At 54.9% G+C, this 19,830-nt stretch overlaps 7 protein-coding genes across 7 annotated transcripts; 4 read left to right on the plus strand and 3 right to left on the minus strand.

Moving 5' to 3' along the window:
- Nucleotides 1–8: 8 nt before the first annotated feature.
- On the minus strand, nt 9–2,972 carry CCM_07141 (C6 transcription factor, putative; the record flags this gene model as incomplete). Its single annotated transcript, XM_006672279.1, has 8 exons — nt 9–117; nt 204–309; nt 331–398; nt 452–1,066; nt 1,127–1,465; nt 1,529–1,842; nt 1,909–2,682; nt 2,802–2,972. The coding sequence occupies 8 exons, from the start codon at nt 2,970–2,972 to the stop codon at nt 9–11; spliced, it is 2,496 nt and encodes an 831-aa protein (XP_006672342.1).
- Nucleotides 2,973–3,853: 881 nt separating this feature from the next.
- Nucleotides 3,854–5,980, minus strand: CCM_07142 (uncharacterized protein; the record flags this gene model as incomplete). The annotated part of the gene is made up of 4 exons (XM_006672280.1): nt 3,854–4,744; nt 4,795–4,947; nt 4,999–5,506; nt 5,718–5,980. The coding sequence occupies 4 exons, from the start codon at nt 5,978–5,980 to the stop codon at nt 3,854–3,856; spliced, it is 1,815 nt and encodes a 604-aa protein (XP_006672343.1).
- A 985-nt stretch (nt 5,981–6,965) lies between these two features.
- Nucleotides 6,966–7,977, minus strand: CCM_07143 (isoflavone reductase family protein; the record flags this gene model as incomplete). The annotated part of the gene is made up of 2 exons (XM_006672281.1): nt 6,966–7,665; nt 7,745–7,977. 2 exons carry the CDS (start codon nt 7,975–7,977, stop codon nt 6,966–6,968), a joined length of 933 nt encoding a protein of 310 aa, XP_006672344.1.
- An 890-nt stretch (nt 7,978–8,867) lies between these two features.
- Nucleotides 8,868–10,651, plus strand: CCM_07144 (histone acetyltransferase; the record flags this gene model as incomplete). The annotated part of the gene is made up of 2 exons (XM_006672282.1): nt 8,868–9,168; nt 9,222–10,651. The coding sequence occupies 2 exons, from the start codon at nt 8,868–8,870 to the stop codon at nt 10,649–10,651; spliced, it is 1,731 nt and encodes a 576-aa protein (XP_006672345.1).
- A 376-nt stretch (nt 10,652–11,027) lies between these two features.
- On the plus strand, nt 11,028–12,482 carry CCM_07145 (amidohydrolase; the record flags this gene model as incomplete). The annotated part of the gene is made up of 1 exon (XM_006672283.1): nt 11,028–12,482. The coding sequence occupies one exon, from the start codon at nt 11,028–11,030 to the stop codon at nt 12,480–12,482; it is 1,455 nt and encodes a 484-aa protein (XP_006672346.1).
- A 1,460-nt stretch (nt 12,483–13,942) lies between these two features.
- CCM_07146 (succinate dehydrogenase iron-sulfur protein) lies at nt 13,943–14,938 on the plus strand (the record flags this gene model as incomplete). Its single annotated transcript, XM_006672284.1, has 3 exons — nt 13,943–14,297; nt 14,402–14,553; nt 14,612–14,938. The coding sequence occupies 3 exons, from the start codon at nt 13,943–13,945 to the stop codon at nt 14,936–14,938; spliced, it is 834 nt and encodes a 277-aa protein (XP_006672347.1).
- Nucleotides 14,939–16,987: 2,049 nt separating this feature from the next.
- Nucleotides 16,988–19,495, plus strand: CCM_07147 (MS ion channel protein 1; the record flags this gene model as incomplete). The annotated part of the gene is made up of 1 exon (XM_006672285.1): nt 16,988–19,495. The coding sequence occupies one exon, from the start codon at nt 16,988–16,990 to the stop codon at nt 19,493–19,495; it is 2,508 nt and encodes an 835-aa protein (XP_006672348.1).
- Between the last annotated feature and the right edge of the window lie 335 nt (nt 19,496–19,830).

Consider the following 19,830-nt stretch of genomic DNA (forward strand, 5'->3'; position numbering starts at 1 on the left):
ATTAACGTTCAGCGAGTCGTGGCTCGGGTGCTACCGGCCCCAACAGCACCAAACGGCGAATCATTTTTTCCGACTCTTTTCGTGCGTGGGCCATTGGCGGCCCTGTATTTGCTGCCACTGACCCATGTTTCAGAGGGGCCTAAGCCTCCTAATCCCACTGGTCAAATCCCCTGGTGACCCCTGGCTTGGGACCTATTACATACAACGAACAACGACCGCGACAAATAATGCCGGCGCTATCGGCAATCACTTGCGGCTTTGCGTCTGCTGTAAAGGATTCGATTGAATTGATAACCCCCTCTAAAATGTCTATATGATGTCGTCACTAACTAGGTTGGGGCCCTTCTACTGCCTCTGAAAATGGTGGTGTAGACCCAACAGGCTGCACGGCTTCCTTTCTGAATAATCAGCAATCGAAGCCTCATATCATGACACAATCAGTGACATTCACTCAGCTTCCGGCTCCGACCTCATCGCCTCGTCTTGTTCCGCCCCGCCATCATCGCTATCATCGCCACCCACATTCAGATGGGCATAGCTCGCCACCAGCCTCCCCAGCACCTTGGACTCGAGGTCCTCCTTCTTCTTGACCACGCTCACCGGCCAGTGGCTGCGCACTGTCTGCGCCAGCTCCTGCGGCTCCTGCTCCTGGTCGCCGCCGCCCCCCTGGTGCAGCGCCCCCCGCAGCAGCGCCAGCTCCGCGCGCCGCATCTTGCCGCGCAGCACCCGCCACAGCGCCTCGGCCAAGTAGTGATTGTGCCGCTGGTCGTGCAGGCCCTTGGCGATGAGCATCACCGTCGCCCGCAGCTCCTCGAGCGCAACCGAGCTGCTGTCCTTCTCCTCAGACCGGGCAATGAGCTCTAGGCAGTCGTCCGCGACAACCATGAGTGGCACCACGATGAACAGGTCCATGGCCTCGTACCCGTGCCGCAAAAAGTAGATGCGTATCAGCGTGTGCATGTACCTGCGCGACGATGCCACCATGTCGGCCGGCGTGTGCTGGTACGGCGCAACTGCATCCAGCAGGGGTTCGTATATGCTCAACAGCAGGTGGTAGTAGTACATGCTGCGGCCAGTCAGTGAGGTGCTCTAGCGTGACTTCCATTTCTTGCTGGTACAAACTTACTGCAGCTGTAGTTGCGCCGGGAGCACGATATTCTTGGGTTTCAGCGATTCGGGCAGATGCTCGAACCAATGCTCCAGCTTCCGCCGTAGCCCTTCTGCCTTGAAACTATTCACGCCCAACGTGGTGCCGTATGCCTCTTGGCAAAACTCATTCATAATGATGCGAAACTGCGTCTTCTTCTCAAACATCTGCCCAAAGTGCATTGAGACGAGCGTCGAGCTCGCGGGGTACTTGACCCATAGCTGGCCATACCAGTCTGGGTCTTGCACCGCGTCAGGCAGCGGGCACTTGGGTACCTCCTTGACAAGCGGTGCGTGGAGAAACGAAAAGGCTATGAGGCTGTCCAACATATATTAGCACTTGTAAATATGGCGCGTGATGACGTTGGGCAGCAAAACATACGTTTCCCAGTTGTACAGCGTCCAGGCGGTAAAGGCCTTGCCGCGCTGCGTCCGTGGAGGCTCGTCCGCATTGGGCTCGTTCCAGAGGCCCAGCTCGTTGGCCAGCGCCACGGCGTGGATGCGGTACGCCTGTCCGACCTCGTCCAGCCCGGAGAGGTTGTAAAAGACGCTGAAAAGCATACCCGCCTGCACCGTGGTAATGTGCGGCTGGCGCGCGCCGAGGTCCCACAGCCGCCGGGCCTCGGCGAGGAAGCGGTACGCCAGCGTCTCGGGATTCCAATACTCGGCGCGTTTCGGCAGCTTGGGGTTGCACACCTAAAAAAAAACGTGTGAGACATGTCAATCTTGTGTGCATAGGGATCGGGGGTGGTGGCTACTCACCGACGCATACGCAAGCACGAGATTGACCAGCAGCGACGAGCAAAACTCGGACCGGCCTGCTGCGAGGTCCTCGAGAAAGTAGTCCTTGTGAAAGGCCGACGTGAACTGGTACTCGCAGCGGAAGAAGATGGCGAGCAGCTCGCGCATGAGCACCTCGTCGTCGCACACGCACGTCCACGCCGCCATGGACGCGGCCACGAGGCGCGGTTCCACGAGGTGCGCCGCGTGAAACGGCGCCTTGTACACGGCATCCTCGTCGTGCTCGGCGCCGGGACTCTCACCCGGCGAGCGCGTCGTCTGCCTCTCACGCACCAGAGCGCGTCGTCCGTTGCTTTCCTCCTCCCCCGAGGCGGCGGACGAGCCGACCGACACGCTCGGCGACAATGGCGGCGCATCGTAGATGAACGACCCGAGGTACGGATTGCCACCAGCACCCACACAGCTGGCGGGCATCTCGGCGCGGTATGGAAACACGTAGCGGAAGCGCGTCTCGGGCGTCACGGCCATTTGCAGCAGCGCGTCGCCGGCCGTGACGTGGTTGATGATGGCGGTTAGGGGCGTGCCGGCGCGGAGGCGGGCGAGCACGCCCTGGGCGTCCTGGTCGGGGAGCCGCCGCAGCAGGGCGACGACGTCCTCGTGCTCGGTCGCGCGCGCGCGCAGCGCCCGGTACCCGCGGCGGAGGGCCTGGGCCTCCGTCTCGCCCGGGCGCGCCGTGTAGTGGCACGCCATCTGCCGCTGGGCGCATCGTCGACACCTCGGTCTGTCACCGGAGCACTAACAAGTGGTGTTTCGGTAAGTTGCCATTTTTTTTGCAGAGACGAGTTTTGCCAACTGTCGAGATATTCGTTTTGTAGGGGGGGCCTATGGCATGGCCGAGGCATGGCCGAGCGTACCTTGGTCTTGTGTTTTCGACAGTTGTCGCAGGCCGCGGCCGTGTGAGGCGGCTTCGCCATCCGGGTCGGCTTCATCGGCCCCAGAGCCTCGCGCTTCTTGACCGCCGGTAACAGCGGGCGCAGAGGCCGGTCCTGCTGCGCCGCCGCTACTACTGCCGGCTGCTCCGTCATGATGTTTGCGGACACGAAAGTGATTTGCGTACTTGTTCAATCCTGCTCCGAGTGGCGCGCGACGAATCAAGTTGAGTGATGGAAGAAGATGAAAGGCGAGATGGGTAAAAGCTTTAAAAAAAAAAAAAACCACCATGTGTTGGCGACTATTGTGATCCAATTGCTCTGCCAGCTTATTCTCATACCATCACTAACGTCATTGTCCCTTTTCCTTTTGATGAGCATATATTTGGTGATATGAGAAAAGAAGGGGGCGAGAAAATGGCCGATGACGAGCTGCTGGGGAAAAAAGGACATTCTTGGTGCAAGCGCCGGTGGTGACTATCGGAGCCAGCTCCGGGGCTTTGCCAAGCCTCAAACGATGCGAAGAACAAAAGAGAGACTCGGCCATCGGGGTTTTCGCAAGGAATCGATCCCACCCCGCCTCGGCTGAGTCTTTCCCGAATTCGTTAGGCGTCTGGCAGCGGATAGCTTGGGGACACCGTTGCAAAGTTATGGAGAAGATGGAGAACAAGACGAACGGCGGCACATCAGCACTGGGGTCCGTGCAATGCAAGTCTATACCATCCGTAATTTGTGGAAACGCGAGCTTGCTTTAATAACTTACCTACTTTTAGCGCCGTCCTTATTACTTTGTAAACAACGTGTTATTGTCATCATGATTCCATCGTTTGTATCTTGCACATCTATTCCCAGCATCACACAACATCTCATTGACCCGTTTCAACGCAATCCCGAAAAAGACAAAAAGAAACAACAAGGAAAAAAAAAAAAAGTCAACACGCATCGCCATGAAATACCATAAATGCCGTACTATATACACAGGTAGACATGCAAGTCCACACCGAAACACCGAGCGCGAAACAAAAATTGGCCCACAATCAAAACCATCCCAGACCGTGACTGACACGAGGGCCGTTCAGGTTGGCCGTCAACGGTGGTAAATGGCCGCCGAGGATCCTCTTCAGAAGCTGCTCGATGGGGATGCCGAGAATCGGAATCCTGTACATGCTCTGCAAAATGTCGATCTCGTTGCCCAGGATGCAAAAGGCAGCTGGGTGCAGGTAGTAGCGCAGAATCACCGCCAAGGACATGAGGCCGGCCGCCGAGTGCGCGACGCCGGCGTCGGGGGTGAAGAAGAAGCCCATGGAGTAGACTTCCCGCGTCGCATAAGCAGCCGACTCCCACAGGTAGTGCTCCGTGGCGGACACGCCAGCTATCGAGGCTGTCGACGCAGACGAGGGCGAGTTGGCGTCGTCGTAGTCGTACGAGGTCGCCGTCGAGCTTGGCGTTCCGACAGCACCTCCCCCAAGGTACGTCGCGTACCACCCGGGCGGCCGTTCCGGTATCCGCTCCTCGCCCTGCCGTGAGCTGAGGAAGCTCTTGATGCACGCTATCATGCCGGATGTGAACCAATATATTGTCGTCATGTGGTGAAAGGCATATTCGGCGTCATTCTTGGGTGGCTCGAGCGGGCCAATATTCGCAAAGCAGTCGAAGCGCTGCAGTGAGTCGCCGCGGTCGGCAGCCCACGCGTCGAGGTCTGCACGCACTGTGTTGCAGCGGCTCATGATGAGCATCTCGAGATCTTGTCGTCGACGTTCATTTGTACAGACTTTAAATTCGTCAATATACTCAATAATTTCGGGAATATCTTGCATCAAGTCGATAAGGTCATCCTTGACCGCTTTCGGGTGCTTCTTCCACGGGATCTTATCCCATGCAGGGGTAGCAAAAGGGGAGCGTTTCCGTTGGCCGATGGATAGCATGACCTAAGATCGGTTAGCTGAAGAAAGTCGCACAGCGCAACTGTGAGTGATACCATGTTGATGCGGGCATCAGCGTATAACTGATGCGCTGGCCCTGAAGCGAATGCCGCAGGGCCTCGGGCCAAGAAGATGGCTTGCTGTCCTCGGTTATGGCCTCGCCAAACCAGAGGCTCGGGGGTGTCCTTTTCTCTGGAAATGAATAATAACTACACCCAGTTGTTAGTTGATGCATTGCCTCAGAAGCGGTCAAGGCCTACTTCAAAGGTGGCCATGATGCGGGCAGCTGTCAATAGCCCATCGCGCTTGTACCAGTCAGCCCTCCGCAATCCCTTGGTCATTTCCATCACGGAGCTATCATAGGCCTGTATTCCCTTGAGCTGCAGCTGCTTGTCGTTGTGCAGCGTGGCAATGATGGCGCTTGACGTGGCCATGGCGGCGAAGCGGACCGCCGGGTCCGTCTCGTAGAGCGGGCCAATGTGCTTGGTCCAGCCCATCGAGGCAAAGCTCATAGCCGCAGACGAGGGGATCGTCGTCCCCGCGGCAAGCAAGGTCGAGCCAAAGTAGCCCATGTAGAGCTGCTCGCGGGCCGAGCACGCCAGGTGTAGCGGCAGCAAGATGTCGGCGGGACGGGCCACGTCATTGGGGCTGCTGCTGCCTGGGCTAGACGAGTCATCGCGGAGGATGAGTTGCTGCTCCTGCGCGGAGGATGGATGCTGTCGCTGCTGCTGCTGTCGCTGCTGCTGCTGCTGCTGCTGCTGTTGCTGCCTTGACCGAATTTGCAGCTTGGGCCGATTGTCCACTGTCCGGTTGACCCAGACTAGGCCGTCGGTATACCCCTCACATTCTATGCCAGCCTTTTCGCATTTGAGGCACGTGGGCGTAGCTTTATCACACTGAATAGCGCGGAGAATTAGCAGACGCGCTATGCAACCTCAGAAAACCCTCCTGCAACTGGTTTGTCGGGACATTATCGTACCTTTTTCTTTCGGCGGCGGCAGGTGAGGCACGAGACTGATCTGGTGGGGATGCCAACCATCTTGGGGGTGTCTCGCTCGCCCGCCCCGAGGCATCAACAACGGCGCAGGCGGTTGCTAACGACAAAGAGAGTTGAAGAGTGAGACGCGCAGAGGCAGAATGAGATGGGCCGGCCGAGACTGTCTGCTTGGCGTCGACGTCAACGGCGTTGCGGAATAACGGAATGATGGGTACTACGACATTGGAGGAGTGAGATCCAGCCATTCGCGGTCAGATGGTGCCGCAATGGCGCCTGTTTTTTTTCTGTGCCTTGCAAGGTTGAACTGAGACACCCAGCTCAATTACCGAACATTGTTCGCTTCTGACCCCAAAGCCCCCGTCTCGTTTGCAACTGCCGTGGCTTTTCCCCCCTTTGCTGACCACCTACCTATTTCGACCCGTCGGGCATTACAAATAGTTAGGGAGGACGGTGGAAACGTTGTCCAGATAAAGCCCGGCATATGCCGCTTGCCCGCGATACGTTGACCCCTCACCCATCGGCTCTTTGCACGGGCAACGCAAATAGACGACAAATAATATTAGAGCATAAGCTATTATAAGATTGCGGGTTTTTCCCTCGTGGCTTTGTGGAGAAGCTGCCCTGCAGACGCTGCAGACGACTCCTTCAATCTACCTAGATGGGCACTAACTAGGTACCCAGGCACTGGGGCAGCTGTTCAGCTCGCCGTGAGTGGTTGGCCATTGAGGTACTACAGGTACAGAGGTGGTCGTATCTGGCCCTGACTGATACGACGGCCATAACAGAGTCGTGCCCGCGAGTTCTTTTCATTTGACTCGGATCGGCATGGCAGGCCAAGGCTGGACTGGACATTGTCGTCGGTGGACTCATCGTGCTCTTCTCTCTGTGCTGTGCTGTGATGCTTTATTAGGCTATTGTAGCTATTATTCGTAACTAGAAGCCCCGGAAGACGGCAACTGAGAACCGGATTTACAAAAAACGTACAACAACGGTTACATACGCTCGCTCCTCCACATGCGCCATTTGCATTTTGCTAATTCTCCTCATGGCAGAGTGCAACTAACTCGGCGTAAGCCGCCATCTGATCACGATCCGAGACACGGCTAGGTAGTTAGCGTGAGGCTATTCCAACTAACCAACTTCGTTGCTACACTACGCCACAGCTGACCAGGGGCACATTCCAGGCTTTGCCAAGTTGAACTTGAGTTGTTCGAGATACTCAATATATATTTATATAGCGGTCGGCACCCATTCAGTATCGCGCCAAGGTACACCCCGAGATTCTCGCGCTAGATCTGTACATGTTTGCCAGTTTACTCGCAAGTCATCGCGCTCGAATAAGTAGTTATGGTTGCCCATACCCTCAGCTGAATGGTCAATTTTGCCCTGGCCCATCAAAAACCGCAGATATCTTTCCGGTGTAGGCGTCGGCTTGGCCATGACCTCTTTCCTGTACGGCTCGAGTGGCAGGCTTGTAATCTTGATGGGGTCTGCGCCGCTTTCCTCCATGATGCGCGCTATCTCGGTCATGGATTTGTTATCGCCGCTAAGCTGAACTTCAGATGGAATCTCAGAGTATTCCGATGAGGCGAGAATGGCAAGCGCTCGGCCCACGTCATACATGCTTGTGTATGAGGTTCGCTGTGTGGCATCGCCGATGGCCTGGTACGACGACTCCCGAGTAAAGAAACCAAACCATGGCCCAATCGAGTCTTCCAGAAACAACCCGGCAAAGACCCTGCAAACTTGAACCTTGAGGTCCATCTCTCTGACCATGCGCATGTGAGCCTTTTTAGCATCCCACTCCTCGTGCTCAAAATCGTGCACGTAGTGGTTGACACCAAACTCGGAGGGAAAATAGAGCTTGACAGAACTGTTGGGGAGGCTTTGCAACAGCTTGGCCTTGAATTTGTGACCAGCTGGCCCGATTCTACAAGCCATGTTAGAGGAGGTGTCTTTTCTGGCGGCTTGTAGGAGATTTCCTAGCCGGCATTGGCTGCTGCACTTACGTGTTGATCAAAACGTCGACATGTTTCAGGGCGTCTTCAAGGTTGTCGTCGGAATATTGTCGAACGACGGCACCCAAGGAAGCCAGCCTTTTGACTTCGGTAGAAGAGGATCGTGCTAGAATCACGACTTGTGCAAAGCGTTGGCGAAACGGAGGCTGCAACAACATCTCGGTGATTTTAGCCCCGAGGTTGCCTGAAGCGCCAGCTACAGCCACAACTCGTGAAGTCGACATTTCGCAATTCTGAACAGGCAACACAAACGATGTTTGGATAAACGAAATTCCGTGATAATCCAGGGAAGGTTGATAAAGACATCTTTCCAGATATAAATACCTCAGCTTGCCACGTGACTGAATACTAATTGAGACTGGAAAGTTAAACTCGGTACTTGAAGCTCAAGACAAATATGTGGGATGCCCGACGCCGTGGCTGAATCCGGCGGCGCGTCCGGCTCACTAATGCTATGACATCTGTATCACGAGCAGCCTAGCACTGCCGTCGATGGATTGATAAAAAGGTAACTAGTGGAGTAGTGCGGAAGCCTGCCTAGATATTGTCAACTTAAAATAAATAAGTGGTAGATGACAAACAATGATTTGCTTGACTAACTAGGAGGTGTAGCCGTCAAACGCGCGACGATGGAGGTGCAGCCTGGCCACAACCTTAGCCACACACAACCTCAGCCACCAACTAACTCCCGCTGAAAGCCACAGTAATTATTCTCCACCAATAATCCAACAGAGCATTTTTTGCTCCGTCGAGCAATGTGCTGTTGGGTACTCGAACTTGCTGGCAACGGGCGGCTGTTGCTAAGCCGCTACGACATAGTCCTGTAGCCCTTTTCGCCTTTTCTTCCGGTATTTGAAACTGCCTCGTAACAATTGCCCTTATTCACTTGGAATGTAGCCACGTTATGTCAGCAAACAGTTTGAAATGCCTTGTGATAAGTACCTAGGTAAAGATTAAAGGGCATCCTGCTGACACAGCAACCCCACGTTACTGGCCATCAGTGCCCCACCGCGAACATGCCGCATCTCAAGCCCGTCATGGCAAAAAAAGATTCAGACAGCCAAAAATCTGGCCAACAACATTCTGGCCGCGACCAACACCGCGCACACCCATCATGGCTACCGCGACAGTCACTATAACGGCCGCCGCCTCGGCCAAGAAGAAAAGCGCCGATCTAGCCCCCGAGAGCGAGCGCTACCTGCGCTGCTGCGCAGACGTCGCCAATGCTCTGATAGAGGACCACGAGGCCACCAAGAATGGCCGCCCCAGTCGCGACATCAACCTTAACAGCTTGCGCAACAAACTGTCCAAGAAGCACAAGCTCACCAACATTCCGCCTCTGACCGCCATCATCGCTGCCATCCCCGAACACTACAAGAAATACATCCTCCACAAGCTCATCGCCAAGCCTATCCGTATGTCGCACGTCAACGCCCGCGGCTGACCATGGAATAACTAACGCTCCCAGGTACTTCGTCTGGTATTGCCGTCGTTGCCGTCATGTGCAAGCCTCACCGTTGTCCTCACATTGCATATACGGGCAACATCTGCGTCTACTGCCCCGGTGGCCCCGACTCCGACTTTGAATACAGCACGCAGTCGTATACCGGCTACGAGCCCACCTCGATGCGCGCCATCCGTGCGCGGTACGACCCGTTCGAGCAGGCTCGCGGCCGCGTAGACCAGCTCAAGTCTCTCGGACACTCGGTCGACAAGGTCGAATACATCATCATGGGCGGCACCTTCATGTCGCTGCCCGTGCCGTACCGCGAGGACTTCATCGCGCAGCTGCACAACGCCCTCAGCGGCTACCAGACGTCCGACGTCGACGAGGCCGTCGAGGCCGCCGAGATGAGCAACGTCAAGTGTGTCGGCATCACCATCGAGACACGCCCAGATTACTGCCTGCAGCCGCACTTGTCCGATATGCTGCGCTATGGCTGCACCCGTCTCGAGGTGGGCGTGCAGTCGCTCTACGAGGACGTTGCCCGCGATACCAATCGTGGCCACACTGTTGCTGCCGTGGCCGAGACCTTTTGTCTGTCCAAGGACGCGGGATTCAAGGTGGTTAGCCACATGATGCCTGATTTGCCGAACGTGGGCATGGAGCGCGATCTCGACCAGTTTCGAGAGTACTTTGAAAGCCCCGCATTCCGAACTGATGGCCTTAAAATATACCCGACCCTCGTCATTCGTGGCACCGGTCTCTATGAGCTGTGGCGGACCGGCCGCTACCAAAACTACACACCAAACGGCCTCATCGACCTGGTCGCCCGCATCCTGGCGCTGATCCCGCCCTGGACGCGCATCTACCGCGTGCAGCGCGACATTCCCATGCCCCTCGTGACATCTGGCGTCGAGAACGGCAACTTGCGCGAGCTAGCCCTCGCCCGTATGAAGGATTTCGGCACCACCTGCCGCGACGTCCGTACGCGCGAGGTTGGTGTCAACGAAGTCAAGCACAAAATCCGGCCCAACCAGATTGAGCTCGTGCGCCGCGACTATACCGCCAACGGCGGCTGGGAGACTTTTTTGGCGTACGAGGACCCCAAGCAGGACATCCTCGTCGGCCTACTGCGCCTCCGCAAGTGTACCGAAAAGTACACGTTCCGCCCCGAGCTGACAGGCCAGCCCACGAGCATGATTCGCGAGCTGCACGTCTACGGCACCGCCGTCCCCGTTCACGCTCGCGACCCCCGCAAGTTTCAGCACCAGGGCTTCGGCACCCTGCTCATGGAGGAGGCCGAGCGAATCGCGCGCGACGAGCACGGTAGCGATAAGATTAGCGTCATCTCTGGCGTTGGCGTCCGCAACTATTACAGGAAGCTGGGCTACTGGCTTGACGGGCCGTACATGAGCAAGTGGCTTGATGGGCGCCCTGGGCCGGTTGAAGAGTAGACATTGAGCTCTCAAAATTAGAATTCGGGTTTGGCGTTTGGGATCTAGGCTGGGGGCATCATCAAGGCTATACATGCATTTACGTTATGACACATACCAACATCGATCAAAATACATTTGTGCTTCATGTTTCATACGCCGCTTTCTTTTTCTCCTCTTATGTACTTGCACGTCTTAGCCCAGCCAAGAACACTCCGCGGACTTGCTACCCCGCGTGCGGGTACCGGCGCCGGTGCGGAGTCACCCGAACTTACATATATCCATCGGCCGCTAATCCTTGTGCTTCTTACAGGTACCAAATGCATCCCTCCGCTACTTTACTCTCAAATTGCTGTATTAAGCCTTGTTGAAACTGGTCAATTGAGTTGAAAAGCCAATGACGCGACGAATTCCCACCCGTGCAGCGCCTCCTGTTCAGCACCTCTCGCAGCCGGCGCTGCAACCGCCCTCTGCTCCGACGTCGCCGCCCATCCGTCCACACGGCGGCATCCCGGCTCACCTCGTTAAGCCCTGGGCTCTGCCCCCGCAAAAGACGTACATCCTCCACAACGCCAACGTCGTCGACACGGCTCACGCCCGCATCATCCCGCGGCAGACCGTCACCCTGCGCTCCGGCCTCATCGACTCAGTCCAACCCACGCACAGCGTCTCTCACCCCGTCCTCCCGGCCTCGGCTTCCGTTGTCGAGGTCGACCTCGACGGACGCTACCTCTGCCCGGGTCTCATCGACTGCCATGTGCACCTCACGGCCGTAGCTGGCTCCGCGTCGCTCGGCTTCGACGAGGCCGACCTGGCCGTGTCGTACTTTCGACAGCCATTTCTCTGCCAGCAGATGCTGAGCCGCGGCTTCACCTCGGTGCGCGACACGGGCGGCGCCACGCTCGCACTCAAAGAAGCCATCGCCGACGACGTGTTTCCCGGCCCGCGCGTGTTTCTCGCCAACAAGGCCATTTCGCAGACGGGCGGCCACGGCGACGTCCGCACGGCCCATGACAAAGCCGACGGTGACTGCTGCCAGTGCGGCACGCAGTCGTCAATCTCCGTTGTCGCCGATGGTGTATCGGCGTGTCTTGCCGTGGCGCGGGAGCAGCTCCGCCAGGGCGCGGATTTCATCAAAATCATGGTGGGCGGGGGCGTGGCCAGCCCGACGGACCGCATCGAGAACACACAGTTTACCGCCGCCGAGATCCGCGCCATTGCCGACGTCGCCGACAGCTACGGCACCTACGTCACGGCGCACGCGTACACGGCAAAAGCGATCCGCCACGCGGTGGACAATGGCGTGCGCGGCATCGAGCATGGCAACATGCTCGACGCAGACACGGCGCGGTACATGGCAGCGCGGGGCGTCTGGCTGACGCCGACGCTCATCACGTACAAGGCCATGGGCGAGGATCAATACAGCGCGTTCCTGCCGCCGGAGAATCAGGCCAAGAACCAGCAGGTGCTCGCGCGTGGCGTGGCGTCGCTGCGGCTCGCGCACGACGCGGGAGTGACCATCTGCCACGGCTCAGACCTGCTCGGGCCGCTGCAGGCGGAGCAGTCGCGCGAGTTTGGCCTCCGCGCGCAGGGCCTGCCGAGCCCGGTGGTGCTGCAGGGCGCGACGGTGCACGCGGCGCGCATGCTGCGCCAGGAGCAGCGGCTGGGCCAGACCAAAAAGGGCTTTGCGGCAGATCTACTGGTGCTGACGGCGAACCCCCTGGATGACGTGAGCGTGTTGGACGAGCCGGAGAAGAGCGTGCTGGTGGTGGTGAAGAATGGGCGGGTATATACGAGCCGCTGGAGCGCCATGGAGGAGGACACGAAGCCTCGCGGCTCAATGATTGAGTAGGAGAGGGATCCTGGAGGCGGCGTGAGCAGTTGGGCCTGGGTGTAAATGTAGTGTGATTGGTGTATAGTGGCGGAGTTGGTTGGTGCCACATTGGACATTGTTCAGAGTCGAGGAATATGAGAAGCTCAAATGGACGATTCACGAGTCGGGGTGTCAGGGGCCTGTAATGCACTGAGAGCTTTCTACAATCAATCATGCGATGTTTAGGCTTACTCAAGTACACGCCATCTTCCTTGACTGCCGCAGATTACTCAGTACTATATCGTCTTTTGTCCCTGGGCCTAATTCTTTTCTTATCAAGCGGACTCGATCCATTCTGTATACGAGTTCTCAACTCTCGCTATTGTTAGTAATATTTTGAATAAAGAAAAAAACTCAAAGAGGCCAAGAAAGAAAGAGAAAAAACCAGGGCACAGATGCCAAGCTCTGGGAGGTACTGTGCCTAGTTACATGGGGAGGCACAAGGAATACAGTGGGTGTTGTTGTGCCCACTATCCCACTGGAACAAAGAGGCCAGCGAACGGTGTATGACGACGACGCGATCGACGACTATATAATTAGGCGCGAGAGTAGAAAAGTCAGGACTGTGCAGGTCACACCAGATAATTACCTACTTTGTACGGCGTACTCATTAACAAGTTTGCAAGTATTTTAGTGGCCTTGCGCAAGCCGGCGTCTTCGGCTTCTCACCTGCCGGCTTCTTCGGCCGGCTTCTTAGCTGGGATACCGAGTGGGCCAAACCGGCCGCTGTGACACCCGGCTGCATCCGAAAGGGACTGGTCTTATTCAAAAACAAAAAGAGAGCAGGGTAACAATACTTCGTAGCGCGACAATCTACGAATCCATCATATAGGAATCCTTTTGCTATCCAATTTTTACCAGGGCTCAACAGATGGGCCTAATATATGGCAGTTCATCCTTGGTATAGAGAAACACTCCAAATATATCAACAGGTAGCATAGCGTAGTAGGTCAAACTGTATAGAACCCGCTGGCGAATCGGCGAAAATCCATGCCGCTCATGACTTGAGACTCATTATGGTGGCAATAAAATTACTTTGTGCAATTTGGCATCCTCGTTCATATTTATTCAACCGTATAAAAGTAAACCCTCTCTGGTGGTCATTACGCAATTGATGTTCCGAATCACCTTGATCAAACACGTGACTCCGAACTTTGCGGAGGTCAATTATAATAAGCGGTCGCTGATTGGCCAGGGCAACCAGCTAGCACAAGCCGGGGGCGTAATAGCCGAGGGAAGCCAGCAATCCAGTTTCCTACACCTCCCGCCTTCTCACAGCAACAATAATCCCAACGAGACATTTTGCCGCTGCGCAAAAGACCAATTCGATTTCCTCTGTCCATTGCTGTCTTTGCTGACTGCAATCGCCCTCAACGAACCGCTCCTCCGCGTCCACCTCTTTTGCCCTTGACGGGCTCGAACGAAAGACAGAAGAAAAAATGGCAGCTCTTCGCCACTCAGCGGCGCGTGTTCTCGGCACCGCCAGAACATCGGCCCTTCGCCCCAGCTTCGCGTTTGCGCGCTCCATGGCCTCTGTCAGCGAGGTCGAGGAGCAGAAGCCGCGCCTGAAGACATTCCAAATCTACCGCTGGAACCCCGACACGCCAACCGAGAAGCCGCGCCTGCAGAGCTATACCATTGACCTTAACAAGACGGGCCCCATGATGCTCGATGCCATCATCCGCATCAAGAACGAGCTCGACCCTACCTTGACCTTTCGCAGAAGTTGCCGCGAGGGCATCTGCGGCTCCTGCGCCATGAACATCAACGGCCAAAACACCCTGGCCTGCCTCTGTATGTTTTTTCTCATGTTTCACGTGCCGAAAATTGGCGTTCCGAGCAACGATGGCGATACTCGAGCCAAAAATGAGAGGGATACATTGCTAATGAATTTGTAGGCCGAATTCCCTCTGAATCCGCTTCCGACGTCAAAATCTACCCGCTTCCTCACACCTACGTCGTCAAGGACCTCGTCCCTGACCTGACGCATTTCTACAAGCAGTACAAGTCCATCAAGCCGTACCTCCAGCGTGATACTCCTGCTCCCGACGTATGTCCTGCTTGGAATTTCCGTGTCAATTGAAGGCAAGCTAATGAGTTGATTACAGGGCAAGGAATACCGCCAGAGCAAAGAGGACCGCAAGAAGCTCGACGGCCTGTACGAGTGCATTCTCTGCGCTTGCTGCTCGACGTCGTGCCCTTCATACTGGTGGAACTCGGAGGAGTACCTCGGCCCTGCCATCCTGCTCCAGTCCTACCGCTGGCTCGCCGACTCGCGCGACGAGCGTACCGCCGAGCGCCAGGCCAACCTCGAGAACAACATGAGCCTGTACCGTTGCCACACTATTCTCAACTGCACAAAGGCCTGCCCCAAGGGCCTCAACCCCGGCAAGGCCGTTGCCGAGATTAAGAAGCAAATGTCCTTTGGCGCATAAGTACGAGGCATCATTGAGCGCGTGCAGGCGGCGAAAATGCCAAGAGACGACACTGTGAGGTGGCGATTTCTGCATTGGAACGTAGAGGGGAGTTTTTCTTGTAAAACTGTCTGTATTTTAACTGGAGAACCGGTGGGCGAGGGCACTCGATTAAGCAGTCTCTTTTTTCTTTTTTCTCTGTCACATAAGAACATGCATTCAAATAAGCTGCCACAATAAAAATCTACAAACAGGATCAACGGACATCGTGCTCATAACCTTCACTAGTCACTTTCTCAACTCGGGGAAGTATGACCTTGCCTTGTGGTTGCTGAGAGCGCAGGGCGAGTACGATATTACAGCACGTCGGATTTAAGAGAGGAAAGAATAGTATGTTATACTGCTATCATTATTATATATGCTGTGTTTCTAGCAAGTGTTCATAAATCCCAGCATTTTGTAATAACCAACACTTTATTGGCTGCTTTGAACTGCACGAGTGACTAATGATTGTGCCAGTGGCTTTCGGATCGCACTGGCAGCCGATCCGTGATGGGAATACATTGACACCAACCAGCCGCCAACCTCGGTACGACGAGAATACCGTGCAGCAATGTGCGCGCGAGAAATCATTGATCTTTCGACCCTCAAGAACCAGCCATGTGCACCGAGCCGACGGCACCCATTTCTGAGCTCCCACGTGGCCTGCTCGATCTTGATAAGTCTTGCAATAGCTTGCAAATTATCGAGTTGGACGGACTGGAGTTTTGCGCCACTGGCGAGGGGCTCTTATACCATAATAAGAAAAAAAAGACTTAGCCCTTCTTGGAATGTCCCCGTTGCACAGTGGTTAGTGCGTGACTCTTATAGCTAACAGCCACTTTGGTTTTGGTTTTATGATTTACATGTCAAGGTCCGGGGTTCGAACCCCCGCGGGAACACAAGAATGCACTTTTTTTAATCCTCTTTTGCTTCCACTAGCAGTTGGCTATAAAAGCAGCCACTGGGTGGCACATGCACAGTCACCAAGAATAAATCACCTTGCATAGCCTGGCTGAGAATGCCCTTGCTGGGGGGTAGGCGAGGCTGCCAAGCTGCGAAATCGCAGGCCATGTGCCGATACCTACATCTAGGTAGGTAGACAGGGTCAGCGACATACAGGGGCCTGTCAATTCAAGGAACTTGCCAATCATTTATTTTGCGAAGCATTCATGATTATCAAAACGCAGTTTCAAAAAAAAAAGGGTCCCATCGGGATACTCCACCTGAACCCGCTGCCAGTGGAAACAGCGCACCGCCGCCAACGATTAGTACTTGGGGACCACGGCCACTGATAACTGATTGCACTCTTCCTGAACCACAATTTTGTTGCGCCGATGAATCTGGTTCGCCACCAAGATAATCCAGACAAGTCTATCAAACCCATTGCCAGGTTTTAATTCTGTAGCACGCCCGCTACGCGCGTACATACGCCAGAAATAGCACAGACCACACTTTCCTCGGCATACCCTAACTGGCTACTCCGCCATTGCTAGTCACCCTCCCTCTCTCTCTTTTACTTGCTTGTTGAGCTGTCCGTCTCCTACCTCGAGTAATTCCCAATTGCTTTTCTCCATTTGACCCTCTTACTATCAATCAGTCGTTTCCTTTCCTATTTTACTTTATTTCTTTTACTTCTATCCCTCCCCTTTTGCTTCGTACATCCTTTGCCACCTACCCCGACGTGATTCGCCTGAATCTTCTTGTGCCACCAATTGTTGCATCCATCGCATTTCGTCATAGAGCTCCACCACAGGACTTTTTTAAACGGACGGCAACTAATACAAACCGAACGGCATTTTGAAGGAGGGAAATTCTGCGTCAATCTCGATATACCCTCTGCCTTGATATTTGCAATCATCATTTCTATTCAGTCTTATCCCGACGTTGCGCCAAACCCCACCTTGACGTCACCACCAGTGGACATCTAGTGAGGGCACTTGAGTAGCTGGAAGCAAACAGTTGGACTGCAAACGAGACTACTTTTCACCATTCCTTCATTTCTTCCGCCAGCGTATCCAGACGCACAACATGGCTGGTACTGCTCCTGCGCGTCCTCCAACGGACCGATACAATTCGGTGGAGGACTATCACAACCACGCCCAGGACTCCGGCAACACCCTCGGCCATGGAGACCACGACAACGAGAAACAAACTTTCTCGCCCAACCGACATGCTGACATGACCCAGCTCAACGACGATCTCGAACTCCTCCGCGCGGAGCAGTTCATCTCCAACCAAGAACACGAGCTTGAACTACAACAGTCTCGGTCCCGCAACCGTGCCCACAACCCTATACCCGAGGATGCTTTTAACCACATCGACTCGCCTCATGGCCCAGAAAGAAAGAAGAACGAAGAAGCCACTCTCTACAGGCTCTGGATATTTTTGAAAAAGTTTCCTCGCTTCATCCGCTACATTGCCTACATGCTGCCAGTAGCCGTCCTCCTGCTGCTGCCTGTCCTCCTTGGCGCCTTTGCTGTCGACAAAAGACGTCATGCCGTCGGCGGGAATGGAGGCGTTGATCTGATGTGGTTTGGCATCTGGCTCGAGATTGTATGGTGCTCCCTCTGGGTATCTCGCATGGTGACCAATCTGCTACCCCCCATCATGCAGGCTGCCTGCAAGATGGGAGGCTCAACTACCCCGAAAAAGTGGAAGGATGTAGGCTCCCAGCTGGAGCTACATGCTGCCATGTTTCTCTGGTTCCTGGCTATTCTCATTTCCTTCAAGCCCACCACTGCTCAAAAGCGCGTTGAACCCATCGGCGGCAGTGACCAGGCCGACTCACAAAACTGGATCGATATCGTCTACAAGGTCATCATTGCCCTCTTCGTCCTCTTCACCCTCAACTTTATCGAGAAGATCATCATTCAGTGGATTGCCACCTCGTTCCACCAGCGCACCTACGCCACCCGCATCGAAAACAACAAGGGCGACATTCGACAGCTCGTGCAGCTGTTTGAGCATGCCAAGAGTAAGCTTGAAGACACCGACACCTTTCTCAAGGACGAGAACGCGCGCGTTAGCGGCACACAAACGCCCATGCGCATATTCCACGAAAATGCCCGGAATGTCCTCGGCAAGGTTGGCTATGTCGCAGGCAAGGTCGGCAACGACTTGATTGGCCGCAAGGTCAACGACAACCAGCCGCGTAAGGTTGTTACTGAATTGCTGCGTAACACCACTTCTGCCTACACGCTGGCTCGCCTCATATATCGCAGTCTGGTCCGCCCAGACCGAGACACGGTCCACATGGAGGATATTCGGGAAGTCTTTGCCACCGACGAGGAAGCCGATGCCGCCTTTATGGTTTTTGACAAAGATCTCAACGGCGATATTTCCGTTCAAGAGTTTGAGACTGTTTGTAACGAAATTCACATGGAGAAAAAGGCCATTGCGGCATCGCTGAAGGATCTCGACTCTGTTATCCAGAAACTAGATAAGGTCTTTCTGTTCATCATTGTCATCATCTCCATTATCGTCTTCATCTCCATCCTTTCGGGCTCCGCCGCTGCAGGCCTTGCCTCCGCTAGTACCTCTGTTCTGGGCCTTGCATGGGTGCTTCAGGCCACGGCCCAAGAATTCCTCCAGTCTATCATTTTCGTCTTTGTCAAGCATCCCTTTGATGTTGGTGACCGCGTCACCATTTACGGCTCTACTGGCGACAAAATGACTGGTGACGACTACTATGTCACCGAGATCTCTCTCCTGTACACCGAGTTCAAGAAGATGCAGGGTCACATAGTGCAGGCTCCCAACTCTGTACTCAACAACCTGTTTATCCTCAACCAGAGACGATCCAACGGTCTCGCCGACCCCATTCCTCTGGTTATGCGGTTCGGTACTCCGGTTGACAAAATTGACGAGCTCAAAGACCGCATGCGCAATTTTTGCCTCGAAAACAAGCGTGATTACCAAGCTACAGTTATTTCGGAAATGGTTTCCATCGATCAACTGCGCTCATGCACCATGAACATCATTTTCTTCCACAAGACCAACTTCCAGAACGAACTGCTGCGACTCAACCGCCATAACAGATTTGTCACGGAGCTCATGGCTCAGATGCTTGAGGTCGGCATCCAAGCTCCCATGCGCATTGAACCCGGTGGCAGCCGCGATACCCCCATGTACTGGTCCAGCATGGCTGCACCCCCTGCCTATGGCAAGGAACAGGATGGCGAGAACAATGGCAGCGACGACTATCTTAAGCCGGCACCTGCGCCGTTGCGCAAAGGATCCGTCCAGAGAACGCACAATGTCCCTCGTGAAATGACCATCATGGAGGAGGAGGCTGCGCTGACAAGCTTTGGGGACGTTTTTGAAAGCCGCCGCGACCAGACACTTGCGCGTAGAATGACTTCTATTCGAGAAAAAGAGAGAGCGGAAAAGGCGTCAGAGAACGCCGAGTCAGAACCTCGAGGGTCGACAACATCAGCGGCGGTTCACAGGTCATCAACAGAGTCGCACCGGGCACGGTTATTTTCGCGTCCTCGACGCGATACCACAACCAGTCGCCATGATATCGAAATTGTGTAGCTGGGATGCACATCATGACCAATTTTCAATAGTTATGGAATGCTAGAAATTATTATTATTAGATGGGGTATGGTATAGACTTGGCATGGGGTAAATACGGATACATGTGGGGGATCACAGTCGCGCATTTAGCTGGCACTTCGAAAACGGGCCTCAATTACAAAGTTTGATACAACGGATGATCTTGAAGCGTGAATTATTTTCCAGTGGCAACTTGTAGCCTTCATCCGACCTCGAATACCTGTCAAGGACCGAAAGGGGCAAGGTCGAGCGGCGCGGGGCGAACCCTAAACGATCGCCACTTAGCAGTGCAAGACCACGGCACATGAGTGCGC

This window comes from Cordyceps militaris, assembly GCF_000225605.1.
Source record: "Cordyceps militaris CM01 unplaced genomic scaffold CCM_S00005, whole genome shotgun sequence".
Lineage (NCBI taxonomy): Eukaryota > Fungi > Ascomycota > Sordariomycetes > Hypocreales > Cordycipitaceae > Cordyceps > Cordyceps militaris.